The following is a 22,306-nucleotide window of genomic DNA, read 5'->3' as shown; positions in this document are numbered from 1 at the left end:
CAGGTTGCTCAAAGCTCCATCCAACATGTCCTTAAACACTTCCAGGGATAGGGAGTCCACAAGTTCTCTTGAGACCTCTGCTTCAAAAAAATAACTTAATTCATTTATTTTTAAGTGTCTCAGCCTTTAAAATGTACTCCACCAATAGGACTCAGTGCTGTGCAGAGGCTCTTGCAGGATTTGTGATTTATTTGGTTGTTGGGCCAAATCAGTGAATAATGGTGCTTCTTGCTGTTTTTTAAAGGAAAAGGAACACTATGTCTTTCAGCGTGATACACTCTGGAAACAGCATCTCTGAAAGGCACCTTGATATGAGTTTGCTTCCTCTTGAATTTAAATGAGAATGATGATATTTGATCTTCATGCTGACTCTGCATCAATACTTGCATTTTTCTTTTTTTTTTGCAGATTCTTTTTCCTTGTTGGAGTTTTTCAGTTCTGTTGGATGTGTAATTCCAGCTATGGCAACGAGAGTAGAAATAAGTTCTCCTTTGGCGTCTTTGACGGCAGTCCCTGACCTGACTGAGCTCCGGAGCGAGGACAAGGCGCAGCGTGTGTATGTCAGTGTGCTTTCGGATGCGAGCAACAAGGCCAAGGAGGCTTCAGCATCCCTGACTCTCGAAGAGAACAAGAAGTTTGGGAGTTCCTTGAGATCCGCAACGATGCCGTCGCTGGGATCGAGGCCGAGACTTTTCCCAAAGCCTTTTTCTAAAGAGAAGCCTCCAGAAGCTTTTGCAAATGTTAAACCCCCTGTCCCAGCTTTCAGATCCAGCAGTCAGATCAGAAAGGCCACTGAGGAAACGTCATCTGTGAAGGTGTTCAGTGGAAATGTTCCTCCTTTGGTAGATCAGAAAGTGATCGAAACTGAAAATCAGCCTGACGGTGACGTGGTCACAAACATGACTTTCTACACTGGGCCCAGTGCCAACACGGTCATTCTGTTCGAGCCAGTGGGGCCAGAACAGGCCAAGGTCAACCTGGCCCAGGAGAAGAGGGCTCAGGACCGCAGAGGATTTGCTGCTCTGCAGACAAAGGACCTTCAGTGCAGTGTGAAGCTGGAGAAACCATCCGAGACATCCAGGAACCCTGAAGGATCTGTCCATAGGCAGATGTCGTTTTCCTCCAGTCTCAGACCTGTCTCTTGGAACTCCCTCAAAACTGGGGAAAAAAAAGATGCTCGTGAAGTTCACCCGGGGGAGAAAAACAGTGATGATGCAAATAATCTTAACAATAAAGTTGATTTCTCTATTGATGTCCAGCAAAGGGCAAAACATAGACCAGTGTCTGCTATTTTTCTGGAATCCTTACGAGATCAAAAGCATCACACTGCAGAAGCTTCTGAGGAAAAATCTCCCACGGAGAAATCTGGGGTTAGAAAACCAAGGCCTTTGTCCATGGACCTGACAGCCAAGTTTGAACATAAAGATCTTTCTTCTTGCAAGAAGACTTGTTCATCCCATGAAAGCAAGGAAAACATGTCCATAATTACTTTTACTGATGTGGGTTGTCATGATCAGTCTGAAATGGGGCCAAAATCCGAAGAAACTGAATTTAATAAAAGCAGTTCTTCTAAAACAAATTTGAAATGCAGTAGTCAGGACATTGGCATCCTAAATAATGGGAAATACATGTGGGAAACAAAACTTAAATCTAAAAGTGAACAAATTGAGACAAACCCAGAAATAACTACTAACTTGCACAGTTCTGAAAGGAGCCCTGAAACAACCAGTGAAAGCAGAACTAATAAGGGGGGGAAAAGGGCAGATCAGAAGGAAACGTACACGTTTCTAGGCTGTGAAAGCCCTGCAGCTTCCTCGGAAAAAGAGAGTAATATCTTAAGAGGAAGTGTCAAAAAACACATTAGTTTGTTTACTTCAGAAAATCCCAGTCCCACAGTAGATACAGAGCTTCTCCCAGCAAGTGCCGAGAAGGAGAACAGGTGTGTGACCATCCAGCAGAGAATCAAGGAGCTGACAGCAGAGAACGCCGACGTTAGGGCGGGGAACCCGCGCAGGTCACCGCAGTCACGGCCGCTCTCCGCAGACCTCACAAAGCTGTAAGTTGCAGAGAAGTTCTGTTTAATCCTCTTAACTTCATGTCGTTCAGTAAAACTTGCTCTCTCAGTCCAGTAAATAACTGATCATTTGGCTTCCACTAAATGTAGTTCGTTGTACTGTTATTCTTGAGCCCCTTTCCTGCCTTTTCGTACCCGAAAAGAGTGAAAAATTAATGAAGTATACTCTGACAACTAAAAGAAATAAATAAATCTGCCAATATTGTGGCCTTTGCATGCAGCTGTAACTGTAGATCCATGATTAACATTTCCTGCATTTTACAATCTTGAGGTGAGCCTGTGGACTGCCAGCTCACAGACTGGGGAGAAGGCAAAACAATGGTCCTCCTGACAGCGGTATGGGGAGTCAGGATTTCAGGCAGGCAGGAGTCTGATTTCACTGTTGGGATCAAAATAAATAAATTTAACTGAGGCATGAGATTAACATCTCTTTTCACAGAATCATTGAGGTTGGAAAAGACCTCCAAGATCATCAAGTCCAACTGTTGACTGATCACCACCTTGTCAACAAGAGGTGCTATAGTTCATTATGTATCTCTGAATTTTCTACTATAAAATAGGCTGCATAACTAACAGCTTTTTGGGACAACAATCCTTTGGTCTAGATACAATTAAGCCAGCAAATACTGCAACTTTCTATGAAACAGTGATGTTTCTCCTTTAAGAAATGAAATTTGTTGGAGAATTTCTACCAGTCTGCTTTGGTGAGCAGTGAACCTGCTCACTGACTGACTGGACTAAAGAAGTAATACAAGTTTTTTGCTTTAGGTTTTCAAGTCCAACATCAAGCAGTGAAGCAAAGCCTGAGAAACCTGCTGAAGCCAGAACTGACCCTATCCATGAAACACAGGAAAATCCAAAAGTAAGGAAGTGGCACAGTGAGTGGGCTCCAGCTGGGATTGCACTGGGAGGGCTGTCCTGTTCTGTGTGGCTTTATCAATCAGTGACTTTTAAATGCGTATTGAAAGTTTTATTACTGACACAATCCCAGTGGGTTTACTGGTGTGAGTCTGTCTTTAGGACACACCAGTAAAGTACAGGAGTATCATGTTTGCTGAGCTGGTAAAGTTCATTGTGCACACTGCTAAATGTATGATTGGTATGGAGGGAAAAGGATTTTATGTACTATTCTTAAAGAATTCTAACCCATGAAACCATGCAGTGAATCACCTGTGGCTGTGGTGGGTTTGTGCTGTGATTATTCTTTATTTTCTCCAAGCAGAGCATTAGGATCATGCATTCCTACATCCGAGTCGCAGCTCCTGATTAATCACAGCCTGGACCTTGCATGTCAGTCTCCTCAACAACAATAACCTGAGCAGTTTAGACAATAGAGCGTTCCAGGGAAAGTGATGATTTGCTGTGGAAGCTTTAGGCTCTCTTTGTTTCTAAGCAACACCTCGGTGTTTCAAAACAGAACTTCTCTGCTGACACTTCTTAGTAGAGGAGATTTAAAGTAGTTTAAGGTTGTTTTGTTGTGAGTTCTCGTGACTGTGCTTTTTTCCTGTCTAAGATAGGAATATCTTAGGAGCTACAGGTGCAAAGTTTCTGTAGCTTAGTGTTATTTTCAAGAAGAGCAATTTTTTTTTAAAAGGAAATCTTTCATTAATGGAAGACAAGAAAGTAAGATTAAAAAAATTCCCCTGAATTCCTAGAATAATATAAATCAGAGTTAAAAATCTTTATAAATGTCTTCAGTGTTAATTTTCTGACATTCTTCAGCTTTTTAAAGAGAATCTGAAGTCAACTCCAAGTTTTAAATTTTAAATTTTTCTTGAACATTCAACTCTTGTAAGACCTCTAGTATTCTTTGATTCCCTGTGTCGCACGGAGTAGGTGCAAGTAAGTTTTACAGTAAACTTTATTGTACATCTTTGAATAAACTGAACTGTTGTATTTTCTCATTCCAGAGTAAAGAGCTGAAGGTTGCACAAGGCACAGATTTCACAGAAGCACATGTTACTGGGAAGCCTTGGAAATCCCGGCAGATTTCAAAGATAACCAATACACCTGATCAGCTGGAGAGGAAAGGAAGCTTCCTCGGGGATGCTCAGCATTTCTCTCAGCAAAGTGAAAGTTCTGTCTCGTTCACAAGCAGTTTTGAAAAAAAATTAAACCCAGCACTTCTGGAAAAGCCTTTCATTAAAACTGTCCGAGCCACCATGTTTGAGCACAATGTGCAGAGACACAGCGTTGCTGTTGAGCACTCTGGGGCTGATGCTGCACTGAAAAGGAACCAGGAGCCTGAGGCAAAGCAAGACGTGGTGGTTTTGGGGCCCAGCAGACGATCGTGGATGGGAGAAGGGGAGGAAACTACCACTGCAAAGAAGGAGCATTACAAGCCATCTGATTCATCCAAACACACAGCAGATGTAGAGAAAAGTGGCAAACCAGCTTGTTCAAGTGAAGACAAGAAAATGATTCTCTTAGAAAAATCTTTGGTTGAGAAAAGTGAAAAACCCACTGCTAAAAATGCAGAAGAGTCTCTAATTTACCAACGAATAGAGCCCAGGTATGAAGTCTTTCAGACATGTGGGGAAAGGGCTCTTAGTGAAGCCATCACAATGGCTCCTGAGAAAAAGGCCATGACACTCAGAGCTAGAAAATCATCTGTGAAAGAGAATAAAACTGATGAGAATGTTGGACACACGGGACAGTCAGTGAGGGCAAGTAGTCACACTCTCTACTTGAAAGAAGATACTGTTGTTTCAGAAGCTAGAGAGGTAAAAGTTCTTACAAGCAAGGCTGTGTTGAGAGAACCTAATGATTTTCTCTCCAGTGAATGCACTTTACCTGAACAGAAAAAGGACTCTGATAAAACAGAACCTGATTCTCTGTTAATAGTAACTGAGAAAATACCTTATTCCACAAACAAAAGTAAAGTTTTGGGAATTAATGAGAAAGTAAACAAGCTACATTCTGAAATTAGAAGTGATAAGAGTGAAGTCTCTTCCATAGATAAACCAGAGAAGTCTAATGTGGTGAAATGCTCTTCTGAGAAAAGGAGTTTTCGGGCAGGTGGGACAGACATTTATGAATTCAGAACCAACCTGGATCATGAAGTTGTTTCAACGAGTGTGAGTAAACACGGGGCCCATTCTTCCTCAGGGCTTTCAGGTGGACAATTTTTTAAACCTTCCAGTAGCCACCATCCTGATGCAAAAGTACAAACCATAAATAAAGAGGAATCTGGGGCCTTTGGGTTAAGGAAAAGTCTGGACTTTAATTTCAAAGAGCGAGACTTTAGCTTGGCTAGTGCAGCTCCTGAAAACAGTGAAAAACTCAGAGTAACAGATCCAGAAGAGAAAGTCAGGAGAAGCAGAAGTAGCGTTTCTGACTTGAAGATTTCTGAAAGGTGGAGGAGGAGGACCTTGCCTCAGGAGTCGGCCAAGGCAGAAGAAGTTGTGTGGCTCACTCCTGAAAATATCAAGAGGCTGAGTCGGACAGATTTATTGCAGTTGGATGAGGATTCACTTAAAAAGAGAAACAAAAATATCAAAGAAGGGCTGGAAGGGAGTGAGGCAAACCAGGCTGTTCTTGGCAGTTCTGATGATTACTTGAAACATCAGAGTTCTGTCTTTGAGCCAAAGGCAACTTTTTTTGCAGTGACTTATCAGATTCCTGGTATCAAAAAAGAGAAAAGCTTTGTTGGTGCTCCCAGTGCAAGTGAAATTAATACAGTTTCCAGTTCAAGTGGGGGAGCAGCAATTAATCTGGACCCTGTTTTTCCAGGAAGGTCCAAACCTGTATTGCAGCAACCAAATAAAAATGTGATGAGTACAACTTGCAGAGAGGACTCCCGGGAAGTGCATGTTAGCAAGGATTGGGTCAAGGAAGACAACAAAGATGCTGTTTTATCCAAAAACGTTGCATTTGGTAATTTTCACGTGTCTCGGAAGGATAACCAACAGCATCATGAAAAAGGTCTGGATCATTCTAAAGAGAAAATTATAGACGTTGATGCTTTCCTGTTAAAACAGGACCTGGAAAACACAGTTCAAATTGATCTCAAAAGTAGCAGAAGGAAAGTCTCCTCTTCCCATGAACCCCGGTCCCCCCCGTGGTCAGCGCAGGTACGTAAAGACACTGAACCAGGCCCCCAGAAAAGGAGTGAAAATAATCCTGATTTACCTGTCAGGAGGGCTGAGGATAGTTACAGATCCCAAATTCTCGATATTGATGCGCTTATGGCAGAATATAAAGAAGAGTCAGCCAAGGCCAGTAAAGTTCAGGATAAGCTCTCTGAAGATCTCAGCTCATTGAGTAGGGAGAAATCAAAGAACAAAAGAAATGTGTCTGATAGGACGAGTCTTTCCTACAGCTGGAATGAGTGGAAGAGTAGATCAGATCACTCTTCTGTTAGTAACAAACCAGGTGAGTGTGTAGAAGAGCAGCACAGGCCAGAAAAACTAATTCTAAATGAAAAGAGCAAAGAGAAACTGGAATTACGTAGCCCTGACTTTGATAAGCCGAAGTCCAAAGACAAAAAGTTCAGCCCTCCTTACTGGGGAAACCCCAGCATCTTCTTCTCAGAGAAGTTTGTAAATTCACCTGTGGAATTCAGTAGGAAGAAAACTTTCATTGTGGATGAGGACGAGCAAGTGAATTTAACCTCCAGGAATCAGAGTCCAAAATTCGTAATTGAGAAGGTACAGCCTGTAAACGTAGTGGGGACAGACCAGAGGCTGGAAGCCAATTTTGCTTCCAAGTTGTCCATAAAGGCAGATGATGGGCTTTTACAGAAAAGGTTGGTGACAAAAGAACAGTTCTTGGAGGTGTCTCCAGAGGGTGACTGGAGCAAAAACGTAGTGAGGAGCTCCACATTGAGGAGCAAAGACAGCGCAAATAAGGCGACGTGTGAGAGCAGCTCTTCCAGTGTGAAGATTAAAACTGATTGGAGGAGCTACACGTCTGGGTTTGGAACAGCACCCCCGGATTTGAGACGATCCTACTCAGAAAAATGCCGCCAAGGAAGAGACAGTCTGCCACTGATGCAGGAAGTGAGGGGCAGGAAGGATCTCCATCAGTCCAGGCAGAGCTTCCCCCTGGAAAGTGTGGATCATGGGTGGAAACACAAGGTGTCAGCTCCATCAGAACTGTTCTTCCATGAAGATAAAAAGGTATTTCCAAATGATGTCAAAGTGTTTCCTGTAACTGAAACTGAACTTTATTTATTAAAGCCTTTCTTGTGTCTCGTAGCACTTTTCAGCACCAGCTGTGACTCTGCAGCAAGGGAGCAGGTTCATACTTTTCACTGGAGTTCATTTCCTTTTGGGTTCTGTTTTCTTGAGGAATGTGTGTTGTATTAAATGACCAGATTTTTGGTGTAAGTCTATAAATATTTATTGATGTTTCCATGGAAAGCTTGAAAAAACTTTAAGACGTGTGTTTGTTATATTGTTAATGCTATGAACCTGGGATGTTAAATTGTTAACTCTCCAATTTTATATTTACTTGAAAAGAAGTTATTTCATTTATTTTATAAGTTGTCAGCAGTGATCTTTTTGGACCTCCCTTTGTTTTTTGTCTTTTTCTGAATGAAGCAAATATTTTGTCTGTGGGACTCCACTGCTGATAGTGACTTTGGTGAGAGGCAAGAGATTCCCTTATCACAGTGACATGTGAATGCAATCCAAAGGTTGGACGTGATGAACTTTTCCAACCTTAATGATTCTATGATTAAAGCATAGGATGTTCATGGCTATATGTCTAACAGCATTCACAACTGCATTTTACAGGCTTCTAGGAAAGAGTGGACCAAGCAGAGCTCAGACAAAACAGAGGGAACAGACTTTTCCTTGGTGTCTGCTCAGAGGAGCCGCCACAGTTTCTATAAGGAGAGAAGAGTGGATTTCGGGACGGTAGGTGATCCTGGAGGAGGTTTTTGGGAGGGATGAGGGAGGTGCAGCTGTTTTCCTTCTTGCAAAGGCCTGTGACAGAAAATGTGTGTGCCTGGCAGAGATGCACTTGCTGGGGAGTCGAAATGGCAAGAGGATGCTCCTCCCTGGGATTCCACTGTTCCCTGCAAACCCTTCACACGCAAAACATCAGCCATGTAGCTTGTTCATTTTGCTTCCTAAGTGAGGAATTTTCACCCTGAACTCTTAAGAACTCTCTAGAGCATTATGCTTTTTTGTTGGTTTCTTGGATATTGAAAATGACTTGATTTCAGATTTTGATTTCTGGAAAATTGTGCAGACAAACAGAACTGTGTCAGAGCCTGAGAAATGGACGGGTTTAATTTTCTTTCTGTAGGCAACACACAGAGAAGTGTTTCTGTGAAGGATCACAGCTGACATTTTGGGTAGTCTGATGTGTCTCTAATACACGTAATTTAGGGGTGAATTCCCACTTACCGTTGCTGGGTGATACTCTCAGTTTCAGAAGGATGTCCTGACTGTAGCCCACAGATAAATCTGTGTTGGGAGATAGCACCCTCCATCCAGCTGTTGTCCTGAAATAACAAAACAAAGGTCTGGATGTTCCAAAAGCTACATAATAAATAAAATACCAACATTTTATGAGGGAAATAAAGGACTTGAAAAGGGGAGACTGAAGGATGTTGCCACTCTGACTGTACCAAGGTCAACCCTCCCCTGTCCTCTCTGCCACCATATTGTGTGGTGAGGAGCTGCACTGCCCTCTGCAGAGGCCCTGTTCTGTCATTACTCACTCTGTTTGCAGCCCTTTACCAGAGAACACACGAAAAGATAAAAAAGGAGAGGGACTGAGTTCTCTTTTCTTTTCTAGTAGAGAAAAAGCAAACACCCAAACTTATGAGGATTTTATAAAAAAGTCTCCTAATAGGGGTTTTGGAAACAGGCTCATTTTGTTCTTCAGTTCTAGTCTTAAAACTTCATGGAAGGTATGCAAAGGCTGATGACCCCTTCTCTTTTCCATTCCTAGCGTGGGCTTCATCTAAGGAGGAGTTTGGGTTATTTACAGAATTGGCAGTTATCATTTAATCCCTAGAAGTTGTTACATGCCATCAGCTTATGGTGCAAATGTGTAAAGGTGTCGTTGGCAAGGTAGGATATGTGGGAGAGAAGTGCTGTCAGAAGGAGTGCTGGGATAACTGAACTGTTCAGGTGCTGTACTGGAATAAATATGACTGTTATTCTCCAACTCGGTTGTTAATTGGGAGGTTACTCAGAATAATCCTTTAACTTCACCAAATGTAGCCTGAGACAGGAAAGGAAGGTGGGAAAGGAAGACTCAGCCTCAGGAAAATAGAAAATTCTTCCGTGTGTGCCACCCCCTGGAATTCTGTAGGATCTGAATGCTTTACTCCTCTGTGTTGCTTTGGAAAGTCCCACAGGGTGTGTTTGGTGTGCAGTGCCCTGGGAGCCAAAGGGAAGCTTGGTCCTCCTGTGTGTGAAGTGTGAGCGAGAAGGTGCATGGAAGAGGCTTTTACCTGCGTTTGGGAGGTGGAAAACTCACCACACTCGTGTCTTCCTAAGCCCCACACAGATATCACAGCAGATTATGTAAAACCAAACCATTTCTTGTGCACAAAGGGTTATGCCTTTGTTGCATTTGGAGAAAATACAGACTTTGGGCGTGGAGTCGCTGTTTCAGCAGCACGTTCCAACACTCCCCTCTGGTGGAGAGACACATCGCAGTGCGTGTGAGGTGGAAGAACACGAGGGGTCAGGAATGAGCCACGGCAGTCACAGTTAAATCACGTATTTCCTCGGAATTTGAACACGATCTCTGATTCTTCTGGTGCACCTGTAAAGGAGGATTAGATGGAAACGTGACATAGTGCTGCTGTTTGGTTTGAGTGGTTTCTGGTCTGTGCAGCTGGGAAGTTATTTGTTTTTTCTTGTGACATAGTAACGAAAACTATTCTGCAGTGCATATTCTTGGTCACTCAGGATATTTATGTGTTCGAGTGAGACTGAGAGCTCAAAGTGACAAGTGTTATTGTAGAATGAATGATTCACTTTGATTCACATTCACCACTTGAAGCAGCGTGATGAGCTGATAATGATATTCTTTGGTATTTGACAAACCAGCTTGCATGAATATCCATTTGTTGCATTATTCCCCATTATGCCCCATAATTGCTGTATTTATGATAACAAACAACTGCTTGAATGACATTTGCCAGGACAGCTAATGAACTAGGTTCTTATGGATGAACACGATTTTATATGGAAGCAAGGAGCAGTAGTATAATTTTACCTCTGGAGAAGTAATTTCTTTATGATGATATTCCAGGGATTCTACTGTAATTAGGTTGTTTTTCAAAACATTACAAAGGACAGCTTTGAAATCAAACCATTACAATGTATTTGACAATATGGGATTGGTGTTTCAAATTGCAAAGAATGATACTCTTGAGATTTAACACTCATCTAAATTGCATTTTTTAGCTGCTTTGAGTTAAAAAACAGAGTAATGCTTTTATAAAAATTCCCGTATCACTGCTAGGCTGACATCATGTCATCATCTGTGGTTTTACTATGGGTGGTACTTGTCTCTCTGTGTTTTAGCCCTTCAGCAGCACAGTGTAGATATAAAAGTGAAGTTGTTTTCATGTTTGCTCTGAACAGAGTGGGGGTTTTATCTCACTGAATCAACTCCACATTTCAGACCCTGTAGCAGGCAGAGCTCACCTGCACAGCTCAGAGCCCCGGGCTGTTGTGGGGGTCTTTTCTTTTAGAGCTGGAATGCAGGTGGAGGGACAGGTGTGACCACCTGTAGCATCCAAACCCTCTCTGGTTTGTAGCTGTGGTGGGACATGGGGCTGTTCCGCACTCGGAGCTGCCCAGGAAGGCTCTGTCCCTGCAGCGTGTCAGGGACAAGCCCTGGGGAGTTCATGAGGTGTTAACAAGTATTGAATGTCCTGAACTGCAGTGATCCCATCACAGCTGACACAGGGCTTTAACCTTCTGAGGTTGGGTCACAAACCTCAATTCCTGATTGAGTCATCGAGGCTGATAGAAGTCTTGGGAACTAAAAGCTGAGGAATGTGTGCTGGGACTCATCCTCCAAATACAGTAGCTGTGGTTGTGCTGGGAGGACACCTTCAGCTGGAAACGGAGCATCTTTAGAGCAGCTGTGGGTTATAACCAAAATTGCTGCTTTGGGGAGTTAGAAAAGAGCACTGATACTAAAACTGATGTGGGCATGAATTATTTGGAAGTCTCTCCTCATATTATTTGTTTATTTTACATTAAACTTTGAGGGGTTTTGTCCTTTGGGGAGGAAAATCTCTCTACTGGTCTCCATAGAAAGAGGCATTTATTTAAGACTGTGATGTGTGGGTGGAGGAGAGTTTGTTGAAGAAAATCATGAGCTGACTCTTAAAATATTTTGTAAATTACTGCAAGCGAGAGAACATAAATATTTTATAAACACATGCAGATGAATTTATAGTTTGGCTGTCACAGTTCACCAGTTGTTTCCAGTTCTGCCCATGACAAGTTTGTCTCCTGCCCACTGAAAACCAAACCTTCTCTTTTTTGCATTTTGTGTAGCCTCTAATATTGCAGCTTTGCTCCTTCCCAGGTGGAAGTGGGATGTACTGAAACCCATCATGTGTGAGTTGCTACCCAAAAACTGACTGAGCCTGGAAGAAAATGAACATAATTTGTCAGCTCTGCAGGATCTTAGGTGATTAGAAAATAAGGAGTATTTTTCTTAAAGTACCAAAATTTCAAGGAAAGTAGGCTGCAGCATCCTGGAAGCTGTTTTGTGTCACCACCCCCTTGTCCCTCCCAGGGAAAGGTGAGAGCTGGAGGAGTGCTGTGAGGGGACAGGCAGCTGGGACATGAGTGCTGGGAGGGGACAGGCAGTGGGGCCCTCTGTGACGGGCTCCTGGCACTTATCTTTCTTTTTCCCATCAAAAAAAGGACATAGGTAAAAAAAGCAGTGTTACAGTTCTCATTTCTGCTGTTCACAAACCACCCACAGCTGATGTCCATCAACTCCACCATTTCCTATTTGTAAACCCAGCCCGAGGAGGTGGTTAAAACTTGTCTGCCTGGGTTTTCTTCCTTTTTTGGCAGTTTTCATTTGCTGGGAACATTCCAGGGGTGTATAAAAAGCCACTTTGTTGTGTCTGTTTCTTCTCGTTCACAAAAGACATTTTTATGTTAAAAGAACATAAAAACAGGAGCTTTTCTTGCACGTGTGGGTTTTTCTTGTACATCACCAAAAAACAAGGTCAGCGAGCGGCCCCAGTGGCGTTAAGAGTGTTTCATAACCAACCCTGCAAACCAAGGGGGTTTAGAGCTTCTCTTTCCTTCTGAAGGGCTTTTTACTGCAAAACCCAAAGTCCTGTCACTAATTCTAGCCTAACCCATTCCGGATTATGGGGATGGGAGCAGTGGGAGCACTTAGATGCTCGATAATAAGTGGGTGAGTCACGTGCTGCCGGTGGCTCAGCGGCTGCTTCTGAGTAGCCCCGGAGTGTGTTAAAGGCGCCGAGCCCGCGGTGACGTGGGGCCCACAGACACACACGGTACATTATTCATGTTGCTTTTAATTGCTCCAGTCTGCTTTTAAGTTGTGCTGGAGGCGGGGAGAGCAGGGAGGCTGCCTGGAACGGGGATGGCTTTGCGTTAACTCGGCGCTCTGAAAATGGAGTATTATTACTGTCCCCGGCTGCTGAAGTTCCTGCAGTACCTGTGGGTAAGTGTGCTCTTAATGTCACTCTGCTTCCTGAGCTGGGTGTTCCCAGAAATCCTGGGAATGTTCATATGTAGGGAAGGCTTTACTTGGCAGTTCCTTTCTGAGTAGTAACATGAAACTTGGTATTTATTTGAGTAAGAAGGGCTGTTTTATCTTTAATACTCCTTTCAAACTTCAGACTACTCGAATGTGCCTCATATAACCCTCTTGGAGTCAAAATTTCTTCCTATCCATGGGAATTGTAGTTTAGCTTGCTGTATATTAGGAATATTCTTCCCTCATTGTGTCAAAGGTCTCTCTGGCCTCCGGGGCTGCTACCCTAGGACTGTCCTGCCCTGCTGCTGCCTCCAGCCACCGTCTGCTATGCCAGTAAAAGGGCCTGTGCTCTTGGCTTTAGGAGGGTGTAATTGTACAATTCCTTCCTCCTTTTTAATTTGACTGTTCATAGGTTTTGATGTCTTGGTGATCACTTCCTCTTCAAACACTCCTCAGGGCTCTCTGTCATGAAAAGCTCTTTTTAACAGGCTGCTCTGACAGTGCTGCCCTGCCAGCTCTGCACAGTGACTGCTGTGTGTCTGAAATTTTCACGTTTATAAAACATAAATTGGATTTGTAAAGCCTTTATGAATAGGTACTATATTGCTTTGAACTAATTACTTAATATTTTAATTTCTCCTGTACTAATCAAAGATCAGTTTTCATTTGTTTGTTGTAGCTTGCGATTAATCTCAACTTTTTCAACTGTAAATTCAGTGTGTAATCAGGACTGACACCAAACCTTTTCATGTCAGCTGTTTGCTGTTGCATTTTGAAAATCTAGTAAGAGATTCCTTCCCTCACATCGAGTTTTACAGCCCTTGTCTGTATGTGCTTTGATCAGTTGTGAGGTGAGATTGCCTACTGCAAATTTCTTGCTGCTGGGAGAGGATAGTGAAGAACCTCCTGTTGGAGACTGTAGTAGTGTAAAGCATAGAAGTGTTTGGACATTAAGGTTTTTTTTGAGCAGCTAGATTTTAGGAGATGAGCTTTCTTTAAATTGCATACTAAACAATTAGTCATTAGTGTGATGAGGGGGCGGATGTTCATCGTGCTTTGCCAGTGTGAGAAGTCTGAAAGGGGACTCTCCCTGCTCTTGCTTTTACATGTGATTTTCCATAAGGCCAGGGAAACAACCCAAACTTTGGATCAGTCCAGAAGGTCCCCGGGATGGTGGGATCTAATATTGTGCATTTCTAGTCTGTAACAGAATAGGTATGTTGTATTTTCTAGGTGTATATTCCATTTTAGAGGCCTTGAAGTATTCCTTAGGCACTTTCATTCATGCACACTCTCCTGAGACATTGCAAGAAAATACTCAAAGGGAAGTTGTGATATTCATGTTACTAAAAAAGAAATTTAAGGGACAAGCACAGTTGTGCCTTCTGTCACTTTCTGTGCTGCTGTTGCAGCTGAAGGAGATATTTATCAGTTCTCTCTACTTACAACCAAGAGTAACCAGAGATGTTTGAGTTGGTTGTCAAGTGTTATTTAATCTGTCTTGGGGAGCTAAGATGCTTTATTCATTAGGCAGACATACCTGGAGAAGCTGTAACTCTTAATTAAAAAATATTTTAATGATAATCTATTTTTAAAGCTACTTGAGTTACTGGTAGGTTGCATCTTCTCTGCTGTGTGTTTGTTTTACTCCTGCAGTGGTGGGTTGTTGGACATCACTGGACCCACTCAGTGCCAGCTCTCTGCTCATTCTTTGCTGATTCCTCTTCTGATCTTGAACAGGATGTGTCTTATTGTGACAAATAGTATTTCCTGAGCACAGCAGAGTTTGTGGTCTGCCCAAGTCCATGTGAAATGGTGACTGGCCACCAAGAAGTCTGTGCCGTGTGTCCTCTGGGTGAGTGACAGCTCTTGAGTTTCTGAGAAGTGTCTTTGTGTCCAGCAAAATGTTTTGTTCCACGGGTTGTATTAGATGTCCAGTAACTGAACCTTGAGCTCCCTTTTCAGTTTGAATGTAATAATGAGAAGAGGAGGAAGTTTATCAAACCTGGATCATTTGCACTCCTAACAAGATGTCCTGAAGGGCCTGGAAATACGGTTCCTTCTTGGCTGGTGTTTTCTGTAGCCCAGTGCATCACACTGAAACAGGAATTACTGAGGGTCAGGTTCCTTGGGAAGTCTGAAGACTGGACTTCTGATGGCAGAAGATAGACTAAGGAGAGCTAGTGTTGCTGCAGCTGTGCCAAGTAGCAAAAAGCCAGAACAGTAAGAGACGAAAGCCAAGAGTGCAGGTGGACCTTGGGGATTGCAGCATAAGCTTTTAGGAGCCTCTAGGAGGGCTCTTTGAGAATCACAGAATCATAATCATAGAATGGTTTGGGTTTAAAGGAACCTTGAAGCCCATCCCATTCCACCCCTGGCCTTGGGTAGGGACACCTTCCACTAGACCAGATTGCTCCAAGCCCCATCCCACCTGGCCTTGGACACTTCCAGGGATGGGGCAGCCACAGCTTCTCTAGGCACCCTGTGCCAGGGCCTCACCACCCTCACAGGGAAGAATTTCTTCCTAGTATTCCATCTAACCCTGCCCTCTGTCATTTTGAAGCCATTCCCCCTTGTCCTGTCACTCCAGGCCCTTGTCTCTCTCCATCTTCTTTGCAGGCTCCCTTCAGGTACTGGAAGCTCTGTGTTCCACGTCATCACTTCCTTCTCTGCTCTGCCATGTCCTTCCTGCTGCTATCTTTTCATCATCTCTAATTGATTAATTATTGTAATTATATATTTCAGCACCAGTCTTGCAGTGACCATGTGTTGTCATTTATTATATTTGAGTATTTTCCAGGGAGCATGGGGTATCCATCATCTCTTTTTCAGCTGGTGAGGAGCTTTGCTGCAGCTGATACAAGACATCTTTAGGTCTGACTTGCACAGTAAGTCCTTTAAGTGCAGCTCAATGGTCTTGTCCAGCTGCTTGCATCAGTTACACCATCAGACTGGTTGTGCCAGGTGTGCAGCCACAGCACTGGGGTTTCCTGTTCCAGTGCCCTTTGACCAATAACCAAGTCTTTTGGCTTCCTTGTGGACACAGCCACTAGTGGAGTGTTCTTGGTTGGTTCTGTTCCTGCCCTTGGCCATCTCAGTTGCCACCAGTTCTTGCTCTGCCCCAGGGCATTTTGTGGGATGGGGACTCCACCCCCTCCCTGGGCAGCCCCTTCTAATGCCTGACAAACGGACAGTTCCATTAATTCAGCCGAGTGCAACAGGAAAAGCACTTAGGGCAGGTAAGTGGCTGAAGATGCCTTGAGAACACGAAACCATTATGGTCTAAGAGTGACCTTGGCTTCATTTTAACAAAATGAAGGTGTGAAAAGCCTGTGGGAGACTAGTGTCCTGTTAGGAGCAGAAAAAGTGTCCTCAATCGTCTAAGTCTGTGTTACATGTGTGTGATCTGTGACACACAGTTGATGTGACGGTGGGCTCTGGATTCATTGCTCGGTTTTGGTCTCCTGGTATGGACGTGGTGCTGGGTCTCCTCACCATGCTGGTACCATTCTTGACGAGTTGTTTCTTCTCAGTCTGACACTTGTCTTTGTTCAAACAGAAAGAAATGCTGCATCCTGAAAGCACTCAAAGAAAATGGCATGTTTTAAATAAAATGTTACCCTGCAGCACTGCGAGGGTTTAAAAAGACCTTATTCTTTATTGACAGTCATTAAAGAAAAATTACAGAATCAAAAGAAAATGGTAGTATTTAAGAAAGAGGCAAGATTTAAAATTTGTTTTGACAGGATATTAGTTGCTACCTTTAAAGAGTGGTTTTGATACCTTTCATCAGGTGACTGTGAAGGAAGTGGCAGCTGGTTAATAAACCACTGCTGTGACATGTCACTGTGACAGAGTTCGGGTGGGTGATGGAAGGAAACTGTAACCATCAGCCTGCAGCCACAGGTGGTGGTCATCCCCGCTCTGGGGGGGGACATCCTGCTCTGAGGGGCATTATCCTGCTCTGAAGGAGGGTTATCCCACTCCAATGGGTGGAAGGTGCTCTGTGCAGGTGTAGTGTGTCTTCCCTCTGTGTGCGCTGCCAGGGATTCCTGTGGACAATGCTGCTATTCCCTTGTGGGATTTGCTTGTGGTGGAGGGGCAGTAGTGTTTCAAGGATATATTTCTTCCAAAGAGTTAAAAATCCCTCACACCCAGGTAGAGTCTGGATGTGTCTGCTGTGCTGGTGTCAGCAGCCAAATCTCCCTTTCAGATAACCTGAGTACAACGTGCCCTGTTGTGGTGAAAAATCTGGAAGGGTATTTCCCTGGTTCCTGAGTGCAGCTGTGGGAGAGGAATTCTGACTCCTGTGTCGTTGCTAAGAGCAAGCAGGGGGCCAGCCCTGTCTGAGGAGGCCGGTTCCATGCAGGAACACAAGGGAGTGCTGCTGTTCTGCCATGCAGCGCTGCTGGCCGGCGGCCCCGAGCCCGCCCGGGGACACGTGCTCAGTCCAAGGCAGTTTGTTATAATTACGGGTGGTATTAAGTTTAATTTAGCATAAAATGCTTTCATGAAATAGCACATTCTAGGTTAACTTGTCGCATTAAGGTTTTCATTGAATCAGATGTAACCGTTTGTAGACCTGGTAATTTTTGTAATGACTGTGTCGTTCTGGGCTCAGAGCGGTTGGAAGTGGGGCTGTCTGCCCCTGCCCCTCTGCCCTTATTTTAACTATGGAGTAGTGAATATGCTTCTGGAAACACTCTTCCCTGTGAGGGTAGGGAGGCCCTGGCACAGGTTGCCCAGAGCAGCTGTGGCTGCCCCATCCCTGGAAGTGTTCCAGGCCAGGTTGGACGGGGCTTGGAGCAACCTGGTCTAGTGGAAGGTGTCCCTGCCCATGGCAGGGGTGGGACTGGATGAGCTTTAAGGTCCTTCCAATCCAAATCGTTCTGGGATTCTATGACACGAGGGTAAAGTGGATTGTTGAACCTCATTTATACACACAAAGCAGAGGTAACTTCACTGCCTCCCTGCTAATATTTTGACATAAAGTTGTTTTGACTCAGTTCCTGCCCTTCCCAAGCTGTTGTCCATGTCGCTGATGCTGGGAGACAGCCAAGTTCCCACTATTGTTCCTGTCCTTTCAGCAGTTGTGAGTTGTTCATGCAGCCAGTGCGTGTTTACTGTACTGAAAGGAAACAGCATTTTAGGAAGCAACTTGAGCATGGGGAAAGTAACTCTGTGTGGAGGACTTTCCTCAGGATACAACAGAACTTTGTACTGCAGGGCAAAGCTGCTTTTAAAGTGTAACTTCAGGTAAATCTGGAGTCTGAGTGAAGCTTGGAAAAACTGTAGTATTTGGTTTAGTGATTCATGGTGGAGGCTGATAAACCCCTGGCACCTGAGGGGAGGCAGCATTGTGTGCTTACCACAGGGTGTGTGTGGGAAGGTCTGATCACCAGGATTGGGGATTGCAGGTGATGGATGAGGCTGGATTGACTTTTGGCTTCATCCCGTAGTTCAGCAGCATGGCACAGTTCAGGGCAGGAAACACATCAAATCTGGTTGAGAGCACAGAGGGAATTTCAGAAAATCAACCCTTTAGCTCCACAAAGCTCTGGATGGAGCAGGAAATAATACACTTAATCTAAAAAATGTGGATAAGGCCACGCCTGTGACCGTGGCCCTGAGGAGCAGGTTCAGATGTGGCCTCGTGCTGAGCACTGTCTGGGCCCAGAAGAGTGAAGTGGGTGAGCACAGCTTGGGGCAAATGGGGGTCCCCCAGCTTGGGGTCCCCTCCAGTGCACTAACCATGTCCTGGAGGATGTGGGAGCACAGGGCTGTTTTGGGGCTGTTGTGCTGTGCCTGGGAGGAAGAAGAGGAGGAGAAGGAGGAGGCAGTAAGAGCAGAGAGACCTGGAAGTAAAGGAACCCTGTGTGCACTCAGTGTTACACAGCAATGGCAAACAAATATACTGCTCTTGTCGTCAAAATGGCACATGGCAAGTTAAAATGGACAAAGGAATTATTGTGTTAACTTACACCTGCTATTTGTTCTGCCTCCTGCCATCAGGAAGTGACTGATATGAATGAAAGATTCAGGAATAGTGTTTTGTAGGGAGAAGATGGAAGAGCAGTGTTTTGGACAGGCATTAGGCAGCATGTGATCGTGCTGAGAACAGCTGAAGTGGGTTAAGATGAAATTTTACCCTCCAGCTCCTTGTTGCTGCTCTTTGAGGAAGGAAATCCCTTGCACAAAGGAAAAAAAAAAACTCTTCCTTCAGAGCGTTCTGCGAATTTTATAAGTCAGATCTGAGCCTTCAGTAGTTGGAGTTTCCCTGAGCACCCTCTGTGAGGAGGAGAAATGCTGTGGGATCGCTCCAGGCAGGTGGTGTGGAACAGGAGCAGCGTGTTCTCCTGCTTGTTTTCTTGCACTCCGCTCACCCTCTTTGCCCTGTGAGAACAACGTGGATTTTTATTTGTATCAATTAATAACAGCCTGCAACTGTTCATCTTTTCCTTGGCTTGATCCTTTAGACATAAACAAATGTAAAGAAAATGGGTTCAGTCCTTTCCAGCCTATTCGTGCTGTAGGAATTTCCTGTTTCTGTTTTTTCAGTTTTTCCTCCTCCGTTGAGCTGGAAGGGAAGTGCTGCAGGTTTATGGACGTGGGCTTGCAAACGACATTGTATATTTTTAGCTGGTTTCCTCAGCTTTAAGGTTGATAGCTTTGTTTTACACTGAAACAATTCAAGGTACAAAAACTGTGCATGTGCAGGATGTTTAAATGGGCCTGGCTAAGGTTCAGGAGAAACGTACTTTGGGGGACACAAGAATTAACATTTTCTGAAATACTGTCGGACTTTAGTTGTTCCAGTTATTACTGGTAATTGTATTTGAATTGTTTTAAAACCTGAAAAGAATATAATTATATATAATATATAAATATATGTAATATATATTTTTATATGTAATGTATAAAATATATAACATTATATTTCACAGTTATCTTTATTTGGAGATTTTTATTACTTTTGGAATGGTTACATGCTACTGCAAAAGTGCACAGAATCCTGTGCAGAGAAAGGATGGCTGATTTTTTTTAATTACAAATAAAATGAGAAAGTACAGTTTTTCACTGATCCCATCAAGGATCACCATGGTAGTAGAATGGCAGAATTATTTTGGCAGGTATAAACAAGTATGTGGAGCGTTCAGTCATGAGAACTATTAATGTCTTTTCTTTTGCACTAGGGTAGTTGTGTAAGGGAAACAAGGAATTCAGATTCAATTTTTTTCCTTGTCTGGTTTCTCTAATATTGGTTAATTTGGAGGAAAGTGCAGCTTTCAAGTGCATTTGGGACTTAAGACGACTCACTCTGTGCCTCTGCTTTCTCCTGTTCTTGCCCCTTCTGTTATAATTTTTTACTTTAAATCCTTAAGAAGTGTAAGTATTGTATTTAAATGTGACTTGTCTTAAAGGAGAACACAAGGTACAGAATTTTTTCTTCCTGAGTGCTGGTGCTGTGGTTTATTTTTGTTTTGTTGTTACAGTGTGCAGGAGTGTTACATGTCTGTGACACAAACAGTGAGACAGTCTGCCCCCACAGAGTGATTAGCTAAAGCACAAATCCCAGAATCCCAGAATAGCTGGGGCTGGAAAGGACCTCTGGAGATCACCCAGTCCAACCCCCTGCCAAAGGGAAGAGGAAAACATGTAGAAGTGGCTCTTTGTGTTTAAAAGTGCTTTGGGACTGTGCAGAGGGAAGTTAAATCAGGTGTACACACAACCCTGCAACAGCCTTTTGCTTTTTCCCCACTGTTCTGTTGGACCATTCCCATTCTATGGCACAGGGAATGTTTTATCCACTGGAAGGAGATGGGAATCCATGTGCAGGTTGAAGCTTCAGCTTAATAATTACCCACAGGTGGGTATGAGGAGTTCCTACCACCTTCCTGGAGTTATGGAATGCCAAGGCCCCCTCTCAGCCCCTCTAGTTCCCCCCAGAGCAGGTGATGGAGCTGTTACTTCCTGAGCACCACCGGGGCTTTGTTGCTTGTTTTCATGCTCCAAACTCCAAGTCATTGTCACTGCAGCTGGATATGTGGAGGAGAGGGTTGGAATGCCCACAGTCAGGAAAAATGGAACAAAATAAGATGAAAAAAACATTGCAAATTGCAGCGACAGTTTTATTCCATGGGCCTTTTTCAAATTAGGGTGTGTAAGCACCAGGAAATTTCATTTCCCTCTTCAATCTGCAGGAAGAAATGAAAAGTATTGGTCTGTAAAGCACTGGCACTGAATTCCAAATTGTTTCTGACCTTAGAAAATATATAATTTCAAATTTTATATATATTAAAATTTAAAAATACATAAAAAATATAATACATAATACATAAATAAAAATTAAAATATAAATATGTAATGATAAAATATAAATTATAATGTAGTTTATATTATAATACATTAAAATAGAAAAGATATAATTTATAGATAATTAAATACATATGAAAAACTGTAAGAAATCAGTGTTGCTCTGAGGTTATTATCACCTAGGTTTAAAGTAAAGATTTTTAAAACAGCCATGGGCTACATTGATATTTTATGAAGTGCTTTAGCACCTTTCTTTAAAAGCCTCTCATATCAATGTGTGCTTGTGTAAACTTCACCAGTATTGATCCAGAGCCTGTTGCCTGATTTACGAGGCCCCTGGGGCTTTTAAAATAATCTAATATAAGCGAAAAGTCTAGAAATGGAATTTCAGCCTCTTGTAGTTGGCTGTGTGTGGGGGAGCACCTTTCATGTCAAGTTATCTATGCAAGTTGTCTGAGATTTTGAACAAGCATAAATTAGAGCTATGAATGTGAGCTTAACTTGCTTATTTTCAGTAGGAAACGAAAGTAGGACTCAAAACCAAACATTTAGTGTAAATATTGAGATACCCCCGGGGTTTCAGGTTACAAAAGATATTTTGCTGTATGGACGCTGTACAAAGTCCCTGTGTTAAAACACTCCATCCATTCCACTCTTTTTTTTCTCTCTTTTGGGTTTTTTCCCCTTTTTCATTTGACCATAGGCTGCCGGTAGCTACTGGGGAAGGTGAAAACATCTGGGCGTCTGAATGAATTGTATGACCATATCACCATGAAAAATTAAACCCAAACCAAAACAGATAAAACCACTAAGGCATTTTATCTTTGGCTGTATTAAGTTTCCTGGGAATTCTTGGATTGGAGGAGTGGGCAATCTGGGGATCTGCCATAGAATGATGGAATCATGGGGTGGTTTGGGTTGGGAGGGACCTTAAAGCTCATCTTGTTCCACCCCTTGCTGTGGGCCGGGACACCTTCCACTAGACCAGAGAATTTGAAGGTGACGTGGCAAAAACCTTCATGGTGGGATGTTGCATGTAAGAAATTCAGCCCGTGGTTAGGAGTGCTTGTAATCTCTCTTCGACTGTGACAATTGAGTTGGCAAAATAGAGAATACAGAAGCAAAAATAAGGAGCCTGTAAAACCCCGAGTTGTTTGTAGTGTCTGAGGAACCCAAGAGTAATTGAGTCTGGAGCCATGCAACTAAGCCCAGCCCAGTGCTGGGTCTTTAAATAGTCCATAA

General features: G+C 43.3%; 1 protein-coding gene across 3 annotated transcripts in view; it reads left to right on the top strand.

The window, feature by feature from the left end:
• The window catches only part of KIAA1671 (KIAA1671 ortholog), a 71,021-nt gene that overhangs the window by 22,034 nt on the left and 26,681 nt on the right, over positions 1-22,306 (top strand). For all 3 annotated transcript variants that reach the window (XM_027689280.1, XM_027689281.1, XM_027689282.1), the window contains 4 exons: positions 409-2,056; positions 2,843-2,936; positions 3,985-7,194; positions 7,813-7,935. In XM_027689280.1, the coding sequence (XP_027545081.1) occupies positions 462-2,056; positions 2,843-2,936; positions 3,985-7,194; positions 7,813-7,935 (5,022 nt within the window). In that variant the 5' untranslated portion in view covers positions 409-461. The remainder of the gene's footprint in view (positions 1-408; positions 2,057-2,842; positions 2,937-3,984; positions 7,195-7,812; positions 7,936-22,306) is intronic.

This window comes from Neopelma chrysocephalum, unplaced genomic scaffold, assembly GCF_003984885.1.
Source record: "Neopelma chrysocephalum unplaced genomic scaffold, ASM398488v2 Primary Assembly neopelma1_77, whole genome shotgun sequence".
In the NCBI taxonomy this organism is placed as follows: domain Eukaryota; kingdom Metazoa; phylum Chordata; class Aves; order Passeriformes; family Pipridae; genus Neopelma; species Neopelma chrysocephalum.
The sequence above is the reverse complement of the archived record's forward strand: the minus strand, read 5'-3'. Positions and strand labels throughout refer to the sequence as shown.